Genomic DNA, 17869 nt, shown 5'->3' with positions numbered 1-17869 from the left:
GTGTGAGTGAAGATACCCGTTCTTAAACTTACAAAGTGACAATGATGACGCTTTGAGCTGTTCTTGGTCTAACGGGTGATGGAAACCATTGGAGGAATATCTTATTTTGCACTAGTCTCTGAAGCCAGATGCATGATTTGATTTCTAGGCACTGATCTGGAGACGCGAAGATCTCGAGGTGCATCCTGCAGAAAACGTTGTTATCACCAGTATTCCTGATCAGCAGGGGGTGCTGGGGGTGCTGCAGCACCCCCTGCAGGCCATGCACTTGCATGTAATATTAGTCTTTGTCTTCAAATTTGCATATAAAACATGAGGTTAGCTTAAGTTTAAGAGTATCAGCACCCCTTTGAGCATATCCTGGCTCCGCCCCTGCTGATCAGCATTCAGCAGTGAACCACATGTTCTACATGAAGCAGAGCAACCAGTGCGAAAGAGTAAGCGGGCCAAGCAGCCCAACAAGTTCTATTCGGGCTTGGAGTGGGCTTAGCCCAAACGGTGGCGTGTGTTCCTCTTCGTTCTAGTTTTGATCTATTCGTCTGCTATTCCAAACTCTCTTCCATATCTACCCCAATCACTCCCTCTTTGTTTAGTTCTGATATATTCATCTGTTCTTCCCAACTCTCTTCAAATCCACCCCAATTACTCCGTTGCTAACAAACGTACAAGAGAACGAATTGCCCGTGTCTGCATCTCGCCATCTGCATCCCTTGTATCCCTGCATCTGCAAGGTACATCACATGCTCTGTTCAGAAACACGAATTGCCAACCTATGGAGCCTCAGCCTTCCCGGGAACTGAAGGAACATGCATGGCAGCTGATGCCGGAGCATCTACTGATCTGACCCGTGTGTTGCGTTGCAGAAACGATACGCCGCCGCCGACACAGGGACGATCGTTGTTTCTGCTGGAACCAAATCCACTGCCCTCGTGCCGATCATACCTTTGCCCCCCTCCCGACCAAAAGGCGAGATGAAAGGAGGGAGGGGGTGTGCTGCAGCACCTTGGAGATTTGATTCTGTGCCAGTATCTTGTTCATGTCCTGTATGGGCGTCATGAGTAGGAGTAGGACTGAAGAAGGGCCGGTGCCTGCTCCATCTTTTTCGTCCTGAAACGTGTGATCTTTTTTTTTTAAATAGGGAATTGAAACGTGTGATCTCGTGCCGCCAGATCGTATCACCCCGCGACCTCTCATTTGGCCGGAAAGTTTCGGTTCTTCGTCGGTGACAGGCAGGCGAATCAAGAGCTTCCTGTAACCAAAAAGGGGGAGGCGATGATCGTCTCTTTTCTCTGAAAGTCTGAAACGAACACGTGCCCTGGGAATTCAGGTTCTTCTTGTGTGGTAACCAAACGAGGGATGCACAGCTGCAGGGAGTTCCAAAACATTCAGGCTGAAAGAAGTGCAGCCTGCTAGTTTACTCGGATTCAGAGACCTCAGAGAGCATGCAGGCGCTGGAGTTGGGCCCTAGGCCTTCCTCAGCAGCACAGGACGCAGACCCCATTTCATTCTTCACTTCACATGCAGATACCAGATCCTTTTTTCTGTCCGATCATACTAATAGTGTCTACGAACAGATCCATCTACTCCGAGAACATGCTCTCGACGATTGGGGAAATTGCAGTTCTGAATCTGAAACAAACCCCATGAGGCCTCGTGGTGCCATGGTGCCTGTGCAATCATCGATCCATGCACGGCCACATGCCTCGGAGGGACAGACAAGCGCGTGCACCCACAAGGCAAAGTTGGCCGTGGCTGTGCACCTCATCACTGACGAGGCTGCATGCATGATGACCAGAAAGGGAAAAAAAGAGATGCGGATGGAGAAATCATATGTGTTTTATCTTTAAACATAATCAAGGTACAAATGGAGGGGATTTCACATGCGGCAGGGATAAGATTCTTTGTTCTCGTCCTCACATAATTCATGCCCGTACTGGAATATGTTCTCCTAACTTATTCCTCCCGTACGCGCTGGTCTCAAACAATTTGGCAGTGCACTAGTGATAGAAGATGCAGAATTAGAAACACCTGGCCTCACTGGCCTTAGTGACCTTACTCCCTGGGTTGCTAGAAGCATCACACATAGAGAGATGAACGGCCCCCCTAGAAGGCTAGGGTCTGGCAACGAGCTGGCCCTTGGATGCCCCCAACGGACAAGTGTCAAGGCGACATGACGAGCTGGTGAAACAAAACGAGATTATCGTAAACCCCACTCGCCCCACTTGACACTATTCTGGCGCAGTAGCATATGGCGTCAGCTGCATTATTGATCATTGAAAACCACTATTGGTAAATGTCTGGATGGATTCTTTTTATCATCTTTAATCACCTGCTTGTAGTCTGCCATGACGACGTTTCTTAACTTGTATGAATCTTGTAACTATAGTAACTTACAGCAAGTTGAAAAGAAGTAGGTCCAGGTGACATCACATGGCGTATGTGCGTTTACTTTGCTGTAAACCCTTTGCCATGCTTGTTTCGCGATGCTCAGACAAAATATCAGGTAGCATGCAGTTCTTTTTTTTTCCCATACGAAACTGGCAACTTGTTTCGTGCAACTTTGCCAACCGTTATGGATCAGAGAACAAAAGTTCCAGTCTTTCAGATATATCGTCTCAAGATTTTTTTTTCCCCCTGCTCGACTCGATCGAACACTCACGCTTCAGCTGCACTCCATGAACCATGATACTACTAGTCGTAGCAGTAGCTTCGAGGAAAGGGTCACTGGTACCGTGCGCGGCAGCTTCCGAAGACTCCAAAAAGCACTCGTGTGAAGCTCGCAGGCGCCGCGTGTGCCGATGCGCAGCACACACGTCCCGCGATCCACGAGATCTCCCGCGACCAACTCCCTCCATATGTGCATGCGTCGGAGAGGGCAACGCGAGCAGAGAGACCGACGGACGGACAGGCGGCAGACAGAAAGAAAGATGCTATACTAGCTGCTTCTCCGTCCGTTCCTCTTTTCTTTTCACATCGATTCGCTTGTCGCCTTCCCCGCGCCGCGCGCGTGCCCCCGGCCGGCGACCCGGCGGCTCCGCCGATCGATCGATCGCACTGTTGACCTTTGGCGGGCGGAAGGAACGGGTAGCCGCGCGCAGGTAATCCCGCGGTCGCTGTCGCCGCTGCCATCACCACCCGATCGGTCGGTCGTTACCCTTCCCGGGGCGCGCGATCCGATCTAATGCGTGCGTACGGGGCCCCGGGGGTCGAAAGCGACGCGGCAATTTGAGGATGGGGTATTGGGGTGTCGCTCTCGCGCGACGCGACTCCGAAACGCGGCGTCCCTGTCGTCGTGCTCGCGTCCGATCCGTCCGGCCGGCCGGCCGGTGCTCTGCGCAGCTCAGATCAGTGGCTGCCACAACCACAACCCCGCTTCAGAAAAAATCTAGCGCCGAGGAGCAGGAGCTAGTCCGGGTCGCTGAAAAGGCGCGGGGAGACGAAGGCGATCGACGCATGAAATCTGCAGGATCCATCGATCAAAAGGCCAACAGGGTTTGCAGCTTGGCGGGGCGCGTTCGGGTGGAGACGAGAGCGCGGGCGCGCGCACACACACTTGTCCATGCAGCTGCAGCTGCAGCTGCGCTGATCACGTTCGAGAGCAGGCGCGGCGCCGATCGAGGGGGTGCATGCAGTGAACCTGGTGTTGAGAATTTGTGCCGCATCGTTTGGATTGGGATGGATATATCCGCAGGAGATCACATGCAGATAGTATCACCAACCGGCTATCGGCCGCGTGTGTTGAGCACGGAGCGCTGGAGTATTTCTTGCTGGCTGGCTTATCGGTAACGTTATCGGAAACAGCGTCTCCCACTGATGAGGCACTGACAAGCAGTCAAGTGGTACGGACTGTACGTGTCGCGCGCTTAAAAATGGAGCCGTGCATGTGCCGCTTCATGGGACCTTTTGGAGTCCAGTTAATGTGATCTAAGCCGGTTGATTATCTCTAGCTACTCGCGACGACTGGAATCCAATGGACAATGGCACAGCTTTTGTTTCAGCTTCTCAACAGGAAAAAGATGCTGAAATTGTCACAAAAGGTGACAAATTTCTGCAACAGTGTTCGTTTTGAGCAAGCAGATCGACACTATTTGTGTTGGGGTTTTTTTTTTGGAGAAGCGAAAAAAACTTTCTCCCAGTATCTTCTCCCGATTTTGCACAAAGAAACTGACATGCAGGAACAGGCTGTGCAACTGCTGCAACCGCACCATCAATCAAAAGGAATCAATTGGATTAAGACTCAGTTTTGAAGTGGTCTAGTCCGCTTGATCCGGACAAGGCCCCCCTTATAACCACTAGAGTATCCCAGAACAATACTGCATCCTTGCGTAACTGGATTATCTTTCTATTTATTTATAATATTATAGTCGTCGTTCATGTCGATTCCAGCCATATTTAGTTTGAATTTTGTTTTCGTAAAACCGGGTATGCGCTGTTCTGAAGCTGACAGGATCAAGTGTTGCTGTCCTTGATCGACTCCTTTGTATGACGGCGTAGGCATGGGAGGAAAATGTTGAGTAGACGCGGACATGCTTGTAGTATACAGGAACGTTAGCCAATTTAATTAGCTACATATATGACATGAACAATTCAAAAAGCGTAAATTATTTGAACTAACGACGCCAAGAATAATTGGCCGACTGAATTTCAAGCCCCACATATCACTTTCTCGTCGACCACTCGGCTCATCAATAATTTGTGGCACTTGCAAGCACGATATAGTTTATGATCAGCTTAGGTCAACTGGCGGAGCAATTTTTTTTTTTGTATGCATGTGTGCGCGATGTGGTCGAGAGTTTCAGGCGTGTTATTTTCTGATAATTAAGTTCATGTTACATGGAGAAACTATGCAGGGGGCAAAAAAAAAACGAGCGTAATTAAACCTGAACAATCAAATTTGTTTTTTTTTAAAAAAATATGGGTTTTGAATCCCGATAATAGCTCAAACAACCTGAATTAAAGTACGTACAAGACTCAGTTATCTAAAATATAAGCGCATCAGCTCAATAGCACACTTTCAGTTGAATTGAGCCCAACCAACAAACTAAACCCTAGGTCCCTAGCCACACGAATGCACCCCTCCTTGTCTTGCGTGTAATCACCTCCGCAAACACCCACTTTACTGTCACATGAAGCATCGTCGTCTTCCTCCACCTCCAATGGGGAGCTGGCGCTTGGCGAGGTGGCGACGCACTAATGTCAATACCAGTGAAGTCCAATGCTTAAGTTGTTGCTCGCAATGAGGGTCGAAGGTTCTAAGCTTTTATTTCTTCGATTTGTGGAGATTTACTGGAATCAATTCATGGATCTTGAGTTCTTCCTTGTAGTATGGATCTCCATATGCAAATTCATTGATTGGATTTGCAAATTCATTTGCTTTTGTTCATTGATTTGCTTGTAATTGGGTAGTTCATCATTACTAAATCCGAATGTGAGCTATTCATTTTTGGGCAGATCTTGAAGTACGAAGTCTAAATTAACCAACTTGGTAACCCTGAATGACTATTTTTAATGAAAACTTTGTACCAAGCCTCCAAGAAAATATTCATAATTTAAAAATACTATGCTTGAAAAATATAAAAACAGCTATGATCTTGTGTAACCTCGAATCAGTGCCTAGCCTCTAGCCTATCACCTCAGTTTCTTCCAAGAGTTTCAATCCTATATTTGATATCAACATATCCGCTCGACCACTCGCTACATGCTACTCTTCTGATGCATTTCTCAATACTCATGCCTAGATTTTTTTTTTTACATAATTTTTGTCACATTCTCTTTCCCTTGACGGCGGGCTGAAAGCAACTCCAACAGACGCTCCAAACAGCTCCTATCCCAAGTTTAGAGGGTCAGGTAAAAGAATCACACTCCAGCAGACCCTCTGTTAGTGTCCCTATTTTGGGAGGACCTTCAAATTCACTCCTCCACCCTCCATTCATAGAGCATCTCTATTAAGCTCTCTATCCATGAGGGCTATTGCTGGAATTGGAGGTATTTTTGTAACCCTTAAAAAATAGACAACCCCTTTTAACCTTTAAAAGTTTTGATTTAAAAGCTTTGATTTAAATGTTATTGTTGGAGTTATCGTGCCCCCATTTTCTTTGTTGCCAGGTGAAGTTATCGTGCCCGCTGGACGGTCGGATGGCACATGGCCATTCCAGGCCGTCAGATCCTCTTGCTCCTAGCCCCAAAGACCCCATCAGTCACCGTACGCCCGTGCCAATCAGCACAACCATTCTCCGCGCATAATACGCAGGCGGCCACACGCCCACACGCTTTTCTAGTTCCAACTCCCAGCCGCAGAAAAGGGTAAAAACCGGTAAAGCACAGCAGCAGCATGGCTCGGTGCGACGACATGGGTTGGATTTGGCGTATCCAATCAGATCACAGCGAGCAGTCAGATCTCATCAGCTAAAAGAAAAACAAAACAGGAACGAAGAAAAAAAAACCAGGTGAATCCCTTGCTTCCCTCCCTCCCTCCCTCTCCGGCTCTCCCTCGCCCCGTCCCCCACCAGCCACCACCGGACCACCCCAATATATTCGCCGCAGCCCTCGTCGTCGTCCCTCCGCGCTCAACTTGCTCGGCTCTTCTTGGATTGGCGGCTCGGGGCCTCCTCGGTGATTGGTGGCGGGAGAGGTGAGCCAGCGAATCGTCCCTCCTCTGCTCCCTCGGTCCGCGCTCTGTTCTGATAGATGCGTGTGTAGTTGTGCACGCAACCGCAATCTCTCGCTCGCGCTCCCCTTTTCCGGTATGCTGATTCTCGATTCGTGTTCCGTAAAGCTGCGGTAGGGCCGGCCGGGTCTTCGAGAAGAACGGGCGGCGCTTTTTCTTAGAGGCGAATTGGCTTGGTCTCTTCTTTCCTTTGCTGCGCGTTGGGAGGGGTGGCGGGCTCAGGAATGGGGGGAGAGAAGCGGCTGCGTCGCCTGGCCCGGTTCCCATCTCTCTGAACTTAGATGGATGCATCTGTAAGTACCGGTCATGATTTTTTTTATTTATATCTGTCTATTAGTTACAGGCTGCTTGCTTGGTTAATCTGATCGCTCTTCTCGTGTGGTGGTGCGCAGGTGAACGCGAAGAAGAAGGTTAGTTCCTGTGGGGGTACTGGTCACAGCCGCTGTGGTGAAGTCCATCGAGCAACCGTGCGCTCCGCTCCTATGCGAAGCAACCCCTTCTCACTTCAGGTTATTGTTCTGTGTGCTGCTACCCTTCCTCCTCCTACTACTTGCCTTGCTCAAGACTCGAGAGCATTTACCCTCATGCTCCTCTCTTGTCTCCTGGCTCCTGAGGGTGTTCTTGATTGCTTTGGTGGAGATTTATTTTTCCCTTTATTATATTTCTATAAAAGTAGATCTTGTACTCTTGTGGAACATGTCGTGTTTCTTTGCAAACCGTGTCCAGTTAAGTCTGGTAGCTTTGCAGCAAGGGCTGACAATTATAATTAGTTTATCTATGGTTGTACAATTCGAGATGGAGGAGGCTGCAGTCAAAATGATATTCACCATTTATGGAGTTTTAACAGGCTAGTAATACAAGGCACCCTGCACAGGTCAAACTCAAGGTTTCTCATTGGTTTCATGGCAATTGGCATGTAATTTGTCTACCTCTTATAAATTTGGCTGGACGTATAGTCAAAACAATTGACCAAAATAGTAGGAAGGACTAATTCACACACACATTAAATTGTTCCTTCGAACATGAAGGAGAACTATATGTCACTGTATTGAAGACGTCAGAAAAAGTTTGCAGTACATAATCCTATGTGCCTTTGCTCACATGCTACCAGTAACAATCCTACTACTATTTCAGGTTTGGTTCGCGTTTCCATTCAAGTATAAAGGAAGTAGTATTTGGCATGGCCTTTGAATAGGATCAGGACCTTTAAAACAAAGTGTTGCAGCAATATTACATCATATTGGTGTTATACTTCTTTACAAAAACATGGTGGACGAAGAACTGTTTTATAGGGACAATAGTGATCACAGCATCAGCTCTGAGGAAGAAGACATGCTTGTGAGGAGTTGTAGCAATCTCAATGTCAGCTTTGGATACCACTGTGATTCTTATCCAAGTTTTCCTTCTGAAAATGATCATGAGAATGGTATCTCTCCTAAGAACATATTTGGCACTAATACCATGATGCGGTCACGAAATGGCTCATTTACTTGTTTGTCTGGTGCTGCAATAAGTGCAAATTTCACACTGGCAAATACAAATATCTGCAAGGGTCTTATCGGTGAAGAAATTTTACCAGAACTAGATTCTCCGAATTCCTTTAGAAAAATTGTTTCTTCTCCATCAATGTCAAGATTGGACTCGTTCTCCACCTCACAAGGCAGCCCTGAGAGCTCTATATTTGAAATCAGTAAAAATACTTGGAGGTCCAGCGCTCCAACTGCTGTATCATCCAATTTTCTGACTAATACAGAGGTGAAAATGGCTGGCGGAGCTGCTGGGGAGGATAGAGTCCAAGCTGTGTGCTCAGAGAAAAATGGTTGGCTGATTTGTGGAATATATGATGGGTTTAATGGGAGAGATGCAGCTGATTTTCTAGCTGTAACTCTATATGATAACATCGTATATTACTTATACTTGTTGGAGAATCGGATCAAGCAACAAAATGGTCTATATAATTTTTCAGAAAGCTCTCTTAGTGGTGTTAAGAGTGAGCTAACACTAGCCATGAGAATTGCAGAAAATGAAGATATAAAATTTTCTGAAACATTTCGAGCTGGTGTGCTGAACTGCCTTTCCACTGCTGTTGAGCAAGCTGAGAATGACTTTTTGTGCATGGTTGAGCAAGAGATGGATGATAGACCAGATTTAGTATCAGTAGGGTCTTGTGTTCTGGTTGTGCTTCTTCACGGAACAGATTTGTGCATCTTGAATCTGGGGGATAGTAGAGCTGTGCTTGCTAGCATGCCATATGCAGAAAAGGGCATCTTAAAGGCTACACAATTAACAGAGACCCACTCACTTGAAAATCCATTGGAGTACCAAAAACTTATAGCCGATCACCCCAACGATTCTTCAGTTGTAAGGGGAAACAAAATAAAAGGAAAGCTGAAGGTCACTCGTGCTTTTGGAGTTGGATATCTAAAGCAGGTAACATATGATCCTTAGATAAGAGAACAAAATTCATATCATCCTTACAGTTGTAAGTAAAATTCATACCTTTTTATCTGTCATTTTGCAGAAAAAGTTAAATGATGCACTCATGGGCATTCTCCGTGTTCGTGATCTGAGCAGCCCACCTTACGTTTATACAAATCCACACACATTGAGTCACAAAGTTACAGATGATGATTTGTTTGTCATTCTTGGTAGTGATGGCTTATTCGATTTCTTCACTAACAATGAAGTTGTTCGGTTGGTTTATCAATTCATGCATGATAATCCTATGGGGGATCCAGCAAAATATCTCATCGAGCAACTTATACTCAAAGCAGCCAGGGAAGCAGGTATTCTCCAAAACATATTATGAACTTTACGATCAAAATGTCAAATAGTGAGTGGGCTTTAGCTGTGCAGATCAGTTATTCTGGAGCCGAACATGCATATGTATTTACCATATTACGTTAAAAAAATTGGATTTATATGATAGTATTTGTATCCTTCTTCCCATGTAATCAGCATCTTTGAAATCATTTCAGAACCACAAAATCGGCATGCATCAAGGCTAATTTCTAATTATACTTTCTTCCCTTTTTTCCAGCTTTAACAGCTGAAGAATTGATGAGGATACCTGTTGGGAGTAGGAGGAAGTACCACGATGACGTGACTGTCATTGTTATCATCCTTGGAAATGGGCAGAGGACAATGACTGCATCAACCTCCTTGTGAGAGAATGGCGAGCTAAACAGAGGAGCTATCAGCTGGTAAAATTTTGTGGGTGTTGGCAAACAACTATTTCGAATAATATGTTTTTGATTAGTCTGGTGTGGTAGTCAATAAACCAAAAATCTGTATACATCCTTTTGGAATTTTGGTTGTGGACAAAACCTTTTGTTAAATCAAAAGGTTCACATGGATTTGTTTGGCTTATTTTGTACATGACTGGAACATGGATGCTCTTCTTTGAGATTGAATCCATGAAGCAAACGGCAAACAATTTCAGTTTTCATTTGTTAATCTTTCCCTGCTAAACATTGCTGCTTGTCAATCCTAAAATATGACTGGTGGTGCAAACTTGCTTGATTTGAAGTCTCTGGATTTTCTGATCTGAAGATATCATCAAATTCTGATTATCTCTAAAAACAAAAAGGGGAAAACATTTAGACGTGGACCGGAATTTCGATCCATTCAGAAGCCAGTCCAATGTGGAGGATTGCTGATATCACTGGCCACTAATCCTGAGAAGATATTATGAGGTGGGTGATGGATCTTGGCACACATACCACACACCCACATCTCTGACTCTAGCTCTTTGTGCTTTCTGATCCACGATTCCATGCCGCGGCAAGCAGGCAGCCACCTCCCCATTCTCTGCAGGGAAAATTCCACATGGACAGGGACAGCAACCGGCCGGCGTCCGGGTCTAACCTGGAGCACACCATTGTCCTGCTCGAACGCCAACGTACACCACGAATTCTCGTGTTCTTGGCACGTCAAGGATGACAGCAACATTCTGGTTAAGAATACCATCCTAGTAGATGTGACCAAGGAACAGCCATGGGAAATGGCACTTGCTAGAAAACTAGAAAGTCCTCTTTTTAATTTCTCCAGAAACAGCCAGGCACGCTTTCGCAGTCGTAGCTATGTGGCGTCGGACCTTCTGGTGATGCCGTTAAACCTTTTCGTGCCATTGTGGACTGCACACTTGGCATGGACTAATGGCAGACAACTGCAGTCTGCAGCTGCCTTGTGAAATTGGTTAAAGTTAAGAGCGACTGACAGTGACCTCCTTGATGATGAATCAATCACTCACTCTATATACAAGTGCAGTTCTGCCCTGCAACATTCCCCTCCCTCTTCAGCTCCAAGTGTCATTTCTCATCAGGATCTTAGGAACTCTGAAAGAGTGATTAGTAGTAGTAACTATTTGTAGTGCTAGTAGTGAGGTCAGGGAGAAGATGGAGGTGTTCATCCACGAGGACTATGTGAACAAGCGCAGGGAGCAGAGGCGGCGGCAGCTGCAGATGCTGCAGGTGGAGGGCAACCCCGACGCGTCCCGGCAGGCGGCGCTGGCTAGCCGGGAGAGCCCGCGGGCGCCGGCTCAGTGCCTGACGCCGACCGCCGCGTCGCCGTCCAGCGTCAGATCCCCGGCCGCGGGCGCGCTGTCGCCGGCTGCCGCGGCGGCGGGAGAGGCGGTTGCGGGCTGGCCGTCGGAGCATCGTCGCCTCTTCGACTGCCTCAAGCCGTACTAGGCGTAGAGTGGCCAGAGACGCGGGCTTGTCGTCCGGTCCAACCGAATAAGCGTGCAGTTCATGGTGGTGAAAGGTGTTTTTCGTGTTCATGTCGGCCGTGATCGGGCGCGTATGTGCACCGGGCTGAACTGAGATGTTGAAATGATTCATGAATCGCATGTGTGCTGGCGCCTTTAGCTGCTGGTGGCATGAGCATGTAAAGTTGTTTAGCGTGAGGCTGTTCTGCTCGGCTCTGTTCCACGGTTTAGGAACTTAATATTAGTAAATGGATATTTCTTTATGATTCCTATTCTCTGATGAATCCTAACTAGCTGTTGATTAGAGCCCATAGTTATCTGTACTTGAGTACTATGTCTGTATGAAGTAGCAGTATTAAGTTTTAAGTAGCTGCATCGGTAACAGAACGGTGATGAGGTAAATGTGGAAAATGAACTCGATTCAACTGCATCAACGCCACCATCTCTGGTGGCTGCAAGGTCAAGGACTGAATATCAAGGCAGAAAAACAAGCTTGGTAGGATAAGTAGAGGGGCGAACCTTCATACGCCGGAAAGCAGGAGGCAAACAAAGGAGCTATTATTCTGTTTTCTAACTTATGTAGGATCTGTTTGGGAAAGGGGTGTTAAAGTTTAACAAGGTGTTAAAGTTTAACACCCTCAAATGGAGTGTTAAACTTTAGCATCTTGAGGTGTTTGGATAGTATGCAAAAGTTTAGCACATTTGGTGGCAAATGACCCAAATGCCCCTCCTTTTCCCTCTTCCCTAGCCGGCGCACTGCCCCTCCTAGTGCTCCCTTTCCCCCCGCTCGCCACCTCTCGCAGCTCCCCTGAGCGGAACTTCCCAAACCGCTCCTGGCGCACGCGCGCGGCGGCGCCCAGCTCCGCGGCCAGGTTGGCGCCCAACAGCAGCGCCACCACCGGCACCCCCGCCGCCAGCGACTCCAAAACCTCACCTCCTCTTCCTCCCTCCCTCCCTCCTTCCCTCCTCTCTCTCTCTCTCCCTTCCAAGATCTGTCGATCACACACACCACGCCATACACACGCAGCTTTTGCTCCTGCTTCCTCTTCTACAGTTCTACTTGCTTCTTCTTCTTCCATCACAATGCCATCTCCTGGCAATTCTTGCAGCTGCTGCTACCCATCTTGCTCGCCACTTGCTGCGTCGATGGCGCCAACAGCCTCGACGCCCTCGCCACCGCCAGGAGGCAGCTCCGCCAGGCCTTCTTCCCGGATCAGCCCGCGCAGCTAGCCGTGCCGCCGCCCTTCTTCCTGACGCTCCCGGTGCCGCCCCCGCCGCAGATGCCGGCGGGGCAGGACCAGCCGATGTACCCTGCCTTGGTGTTGCCCACCCCTCCACCACTAGCCCGTGCGAGGGGGCAAACCCGCGGGGCAGCGCGCGCGCTGCACCACCATGGTCCTCCTCGCCGCCGCCGGCGCTCTGCAAAAATCGCCGCCCCACCACCCATCCCTCGCCGGGCCTCCTGCTTCGGCCTCCTCGGGGGCGGCGGCGGCGGCGACCACCACCACCACCACCCCAAGAAGCTCGGCCCCTCCGTGGCCAAGCTCGCGCTCGCGTCCTTCCTCGGCAGATCGAGGCCGGCGGCCTCGCCCGCGCCCGCGACAACCCGCCGTCCTCCAAGGCCGCCGTCGAGTCCATGCCCGTCCCTGGATCCACCGGAGCAGCCTCCGAATCCACGGCCCGTCCTCGGGCCCCGCGCCCGTGATGAGGTACGCCAGCCTCGGTGGCGGCTCGGGCGGCCTCCGGTGCCGCCGCCGCCGCCGCTGCCACCCCGGCGCCAAGGACGACACGGGCGACAGCGAGGAGCGCGCCGCGCCGAGCGCCGCGTAGAGGATGGGGAGCGAGAGCAGGGGGCGCGGCGGTTGCTCGGGCGGCGCGGTAGAGGAGGGGGGAGGGCGGCGCGGCGGATCCGGCCAGGCGGAGAGGATGAGTAGGAGGAGGAGGCCGGCATTGGTGGCGGGGAGGAGAGAGAGGAGCGAGGAGGGGGGGGGGGCAACCAGGGAAAAGAGAGGGAGAGGGACCACTTTTAACACCTTTAGCACATTTTAACACCCCCTCCATGTGTTTATGAAAAGAGAGGTGTTAAATTTTAACACTTCATCTTTAACACTTGTGTTTGGCAGCCAAGGTGTTAAAAATGTGTTAAAAGAGGGTGTTAAACTTTAACACCCCCTTCCCAAACAGGCCCGTATTATTGTTAACTAACATTGATCATTTATTCTTAGCATATGGTCAAGACTACAATGATAATCTATTAATATTTATTGCTACAGCAGGTATACAGGCAGAACATTTATTTAGCATATGGTCAAGACTACAATGATAATTTATTAATATTTATTGCTACAGAGGTATATAGGCAGAAGAAACTTTGAAGGGTCATTTATGAGCCAAGTGCTGCTCCAAGGTTTTCCAGCTGAGACCCAACATGAAAAAAATGGCAGCCTCATCGATAATGTAGTTGTAGCGCTCCTACACAGCTACTGCACTATAGTTTCAGATGTTTTACGATGTAAAGGAGACATTGGCCCATAATACTGAAATCAGGAGAAGAACATTTGCAAAGAATATATAACCTTAAGTTTATTCAGATAAGTAAAAAATAAAGAAAAAGAGGAGCACAATATTTTACTATATAGCGCATTCCACGCAACATTCAACTCTCCAAACTGAAATTAGGGTTTGGGAATCAGTTGGCACAACGAATAGAACAACTCCAGGGACAATGGTAAATTTACCAGCAAGTTTAGGACTGCTAGACAAAGACAATGCACTAGAAAAATATTGTTGAATGGAACTAAAAGTAGTATTGATCGAATCGTTGTACTATCATAAGATCTTTTTTTTTCTTGCGTACAAGCACTAGTGAGTTGATAGAGAACTGCTGATATTGACAGCAGGAAGGTGAGCTGAAACATTACAATTTTCTTGTGCCAACCACAAACAGGTACTAATAAGAATGTCCTCAAAATGAAACAGGTGGAGAATCACATTTGAAGATAAAGTGAAGCTAGAGATCCGGGGGGCAAGATTATTTCTGCGCTGAGGCCACAGTAGCATCTGCAACTCAGATAGGACTAATCCATATATGTTAACTATGAATCACAAAGCGGTATCTCTACTGGTGCTTGCTGCTTGGAAGTTGAAACCAAGCATGGAACTACAAACTGCCTTTCAAAACTGGAACTAAACAATGTGATTCTCAAACTGCAATTTTTGCATCTTCAGAAACCATGCAAATCCACAGGACAAATTCCTAAAAACAAGTTGAACCTGTCTCATTTCCTAAGTGCATTCATCCTGTCCCTCAGGTAATACAGCTTAGCTCTCCTGACTTTCTTCCTGTCCAAGACCTTGATTTCTTTGATGTTTGGTGAGTAGCTGAATGAAAAAGAGAAGTTGCATCAAGAAAATAGTTGAAACAAAACAGTTGATAGCTATTTAGGAGAAAGGCAGGTACAAAGTCAACAACAAAACATAATGAAGGCAGGTTGCCCTCCAAACTATGAAATGTAACAAAGCTGGGTTGCCCTTCAAACTATGAAAAATGTAATTTAGTACAAGCACAAGAGGTTCAGTATTATATATGCTTGCAAAAGCAGCATGGGAATGTAATATTTGACGTTTACCTTCAGCTTATGCTTATTCTGAATAAAATTGAAGCAAACAAATCCGGTGTATAAATGAAGAAAAGGCATAGAATCTACACCCTCCAGTCACAAATAGCAATCAATTTGGATTATGTGCGTCAACACATTTAAACTATGGATGTCAATATCTCTTTGAATGTTTTCAAATGATCTTTTGAAAATAGTATGGCTCAATTTGTCTTCAAAAAGTAATTTAAAAAGTTATGACGCTACTATATTTGCATACATTTAATACTATTCATCAATGGTCAAACTAGGGTCCTAGTGACCTAAATGCTAGCTATTTGTTACCAGTGGGAGTATTACTTGTATCATTCTTCCAATGTATTTATTTCTGCAGCAACCACAGAGCAAAGAAAGATGATGCTATGAAGTCAGAACGATTGAGATTTGAACATAACAGGATCATTTGTTTGTGAAACTACAGACTCCATTTGTAATAGGATGCTCATAGGGCACAAGCAGTTATGTCAACCATTCATCAAGATGGCCAAAGGAATTAATATGTGCCTACTGCTTGGTACCAGACAATCATTCACTTAAGAGTTATTAACTGGATATGTACCATAGCATGGTTCATGACATAGTAGGGAAGGACCAGAATGAAGCTAGTTCCATTATTCTCGTCAGTGAATGAGAAAATATGAGGAACAGTAGGAAGTCAGCAAAAACCAGCATGACACCGAAACTGACTACCTGAGTACAGTTTTCCTAGTTTTGCAAACACCCAAACTATCATTCTCATGCAGGACTTACGCATCTTTCACTAGCCTTAAGTTATCCTGGTATGTAACAACATTGTAAGGTTATGCACAAAAAGAATAAGAACATGCTGTCTGCCACCTAACAGACAGGGTGAAATGGCCTACTAAAAATATGGCATTTAGTGTTTGTTGAATGATTGTCTGATTTGAATGTTAATTCTGGTAGCACAACGATATTACAGAATTAGTAAATACATCAACCTCAGTACTCAGCATGATAAGTTCCAAACTGAAGCAGCATAATATAACAAATGGAGAAAATAAAGAGGAGCGCATATGTTTGGTTTCACTTACAGCGGAAAGACAGACTCAACTCCAACACCAGCTACTAATCTACGCAGTCTGAAAGTTGTATGGATCCCAGCATTACGCCTTCCTATCACAATCCCTTTCAATGTAGACTCACGCCGTTTGTTCTCAGGAACTTGCTGTTTAATTCACAGGATCAGTATCACAAACATGTAGAGATAGACTGAAGCAGGAATGCACATTGCTATACCAATCTCATTTGAATGATACATCCAGGTTGGACATCAGGAATCTCCCTCTCGGAGCGGACCTTTTCAACTGCCTCTTTGTTCAAGATCTGCAAAGTCAAACGACATAAGATGCTTCATGTTTTTGTGATAACATTACTGTCACTGGATGTTAGATAGTTCCTGAAAGTAGCACCAAGCTTACATTCATAATGTGCCTGGCAGTCTTGTCGGGCCTCTTAAACTTGATGCGCATGGGGTGCTCAACCGCAGGAGAGCTGGAATCATCCTCGCTGGAAGCAACCTCAGCATTTCCCACCGTTGAGAGGCCCCTCATCATGAGAGCTCTCGCGTAGAAACCAGAGGCGGCAGGAACACCATCACGGAGAATGATCTGACTCTGCACAGAGAAATTGATCCCGTAGAAAGGATACGGGCAAATTAGAATAACACTTCGAGAGGGGAATCCCCACAGCGTGTATCTCTAATAAGAATCCTACCACGGTAAGACGACTGAATCCGTAAGGCTTTTGGTATTGGATGGCCGGGGATGACTGGGCAACCGACGGCTGTGTGGCTACAGGAGCAGCAAATTCCCGGAGCCTCGCAGCAGCTCCACGGCTTCCGGCTCGGCAGACATTCCGGAGCAAAGATTGCATCCTGAGGCCCGTGCCCTGCATAGAAATTGCACATTAGACTGATATCAAATCACGCAGTTAGATTCCATTGCTGGAGGAAAGGCAGGAATGCACGAGTATTAATGTGCAATTTCTACAAAGGGTACGTGCCGCCTACAAGACAAGCAGACAAACACACATGCCCAGGCTCAACTGCTCATGGCCCCATTGCCTTACCTCTGGGAGTCAGGGATGCGGGGACGAGGACGACCGCCGCGGCGACGTGAAGGGCAACCGGCAAGACGACGATGAGGACCTCTGGGAGCGGCACGGGGATGGGGAGGACGACCGGCGCGACGGCGGCGAGGAGCTCGAGGAGCAGCACGGGGGTGGGGAGGACGTCCGGCACGGCGACGGTGAATCTGTTCCCGACTCCCAGCGGCGGCGGCGGGGGGAGAGGAGAGGCCGGGAGGGGAAATGGCCGAATGGCGATGTGCTGGTTCAGGGTTGGCCGGTTGGGCCATCATGGGCTGCCTCTTTGGATGGGCCAAACTGCAGAACATACACGTTCGGGGTCAACATCACCGTCAGCGGCCTTTTCGCCTCCCTGCTCAGGCCATGGACAGGCCACCTTAAGGAACTGGGCCTTGTTAGTTGCCCAACTTTAAGGAACTAGGTCTTGTTAGTTGCCCAACTTTAGAGATGCAAAATTACTGTTGTAGCACTTTAGCACACTGTAGCGTTTCGTTTGTATTTATGAATTATTGTCCAAATATTGACTAATTAGGCTCAAAAGATTCGTCTCGCAAAGTACAACAAAACTGCGCAATTAGTTTTTGATTTCGCCTACATTTAGTACTCCATGCATGTACCGTAAGTTTGATGTGATGGGAAATCTTTTTTTTGCATAGTGTCAAAGTTGGAAGTTTGGGTAACTAAACTGGCCCTAAGACTTGCATCGCGTGAACATTGAATTCCGACGGTGAT

At 47.4% G+C, this 17869-nt stretch overlaps 3 protein-coding genes across 3 annotated transcripts; 2 read left to right on the top strand and 1 right to left on the bottom strand.

The window, feature by feature from the left end:
- Window positions 1–6354: 6354 nt before the first annotated feature.
- On the top strand, window positions 6355–11643 carry LOC101775332 (probable protein phosphatase 2C 39). Its single transcript, XM_012847714.3, has 7 exons — window positions 6355–6631; window positions 6776–6960; window positions 7060–7176; window positions 7802–9097; window positions 9189–9453; window positions 9708–9831; window positions 11040–11643. Exons 4-7 carry the CDS (start codon window positions 7934–7936, stop codon window positions 11356–11358), a joined length of 1872 nt encoding a protein of 623 aa, XP_012703168.2. The 5' UTR covers window positions 6355–6631; window positions 6776–6960; window positions 7060–7176; window positions 7802–7933; the 3' UTR covers window positions 11359–11643.
- Window positions 11644–11767: 124 nt separating this feature from the next.
- On the top strand, window positions 11768–13510 carry LOC105914764 (formin-like protein 1). Its single transcript, XM_012847430.1, has 3 exons — window positions 11768–11772; window positions 12430–13084; window positions 13499–13510. The coding sequence occupies exons 1-3, from the start codon at window positions 11768–11770 to the stop codon at window positions 13508–13510; spliced, it is 672 nt and encodes a 223-aa protein (XP_012702884.1).
- A 649-nt stretch (window positions 13511–14159) lies between these two features.
- On the bottom strand, window positions 14160–17385 carry LOC101774535 (50S ribosomal protein L19, chloroplastic). Its single transcript, XM_004975448.3, has 6 exons — window positions 17120–17385; window positions 16766–16939; window positions 16471–16665; window positions 16289–16375; window positions 16084–16217; window positions 14160–14756 (listed from the first exon to the last, which is right to left on the bottom strand). The coding sequence occupies exons 2-6, from the start codon at window positions 16922–16924 to the stop codon at window positions 14654–14656; spliced, it is 678 nt and encodes a 225-aa protein (XP_004975505.1). The 5' UTR covers window positions 16925–16939; window positions 17120–17385; the 3' UTR covers window positions 14160–14653.
- Between the last annotated feature and the right edge of the window lie 484 nt (window positions 17386–17869).

The sequence above is a fragment of the Setaria italica genome, chromosome VII (genome assembly GCF_000263155.2).
Source record: "Setaria italica strain Yugu1 chromosome VII, Setaria_italica_v2.0, whole genome shotgun sequence".
Lineage (NCBI taxonomy): Eukaryota > Viridiplantae > Streptophyta > Magnoliopsida > Poales > Poaceae > Setaria > Setaria italica.
The sequence above is the reverse complement of the archived record's forward strand: the minus strand, read 5'-3'. Positions and strand labels throughout refer to the sequence as shown.

Excerpts from the sequence above, each read along its gene's own strand:
- LOC101775332 (XM_012847714.3), top strand. The coding sequence starts at position 7,934 with ATGGTGGACGAAGAACTGTTTTATAGGGACAATAGTGATCACAGCATC. Across the intron at positions 9,098-9,188 it reads GAGTTGGATATCTAAAGCAG|AAAAAGTTAAATGATGCACT; the intron begins GTAACATATGAT and ends GTCATTTTGCAG. Across the intron at positions 9,454-9,707 it reads CAAAGCAGCCAGGGAAGCAG|CTTTAACAGCTGAAGAATTG; the intron begins GTATTCTCCAAA and ends CCTTTTTTCCAG.
- LOC101774535 (XM_004975448.3), bottom strand. The coding sequence starts at position 16,924 with ATGCAATCTTTGCTCCGGAATGTCTGCCGAGCCGGAAGCCGTGGAGCT. Across the intron at positions 16,666-16,765 it reads GATTCAGTCGTCTTACCGTG|AGTCAGATCATTCTCCGTGA; the intron begins GTAGGATTCTTA and ends TTCTCTGTGCAG. Across the intron at positions 16,218-16,288 it reads GTATCATTCAAATGAGATTG|CAAGTTCCTGAGAACAAACG; the intron begins GTATAGCAATGT and ends TGAATTAAACAG.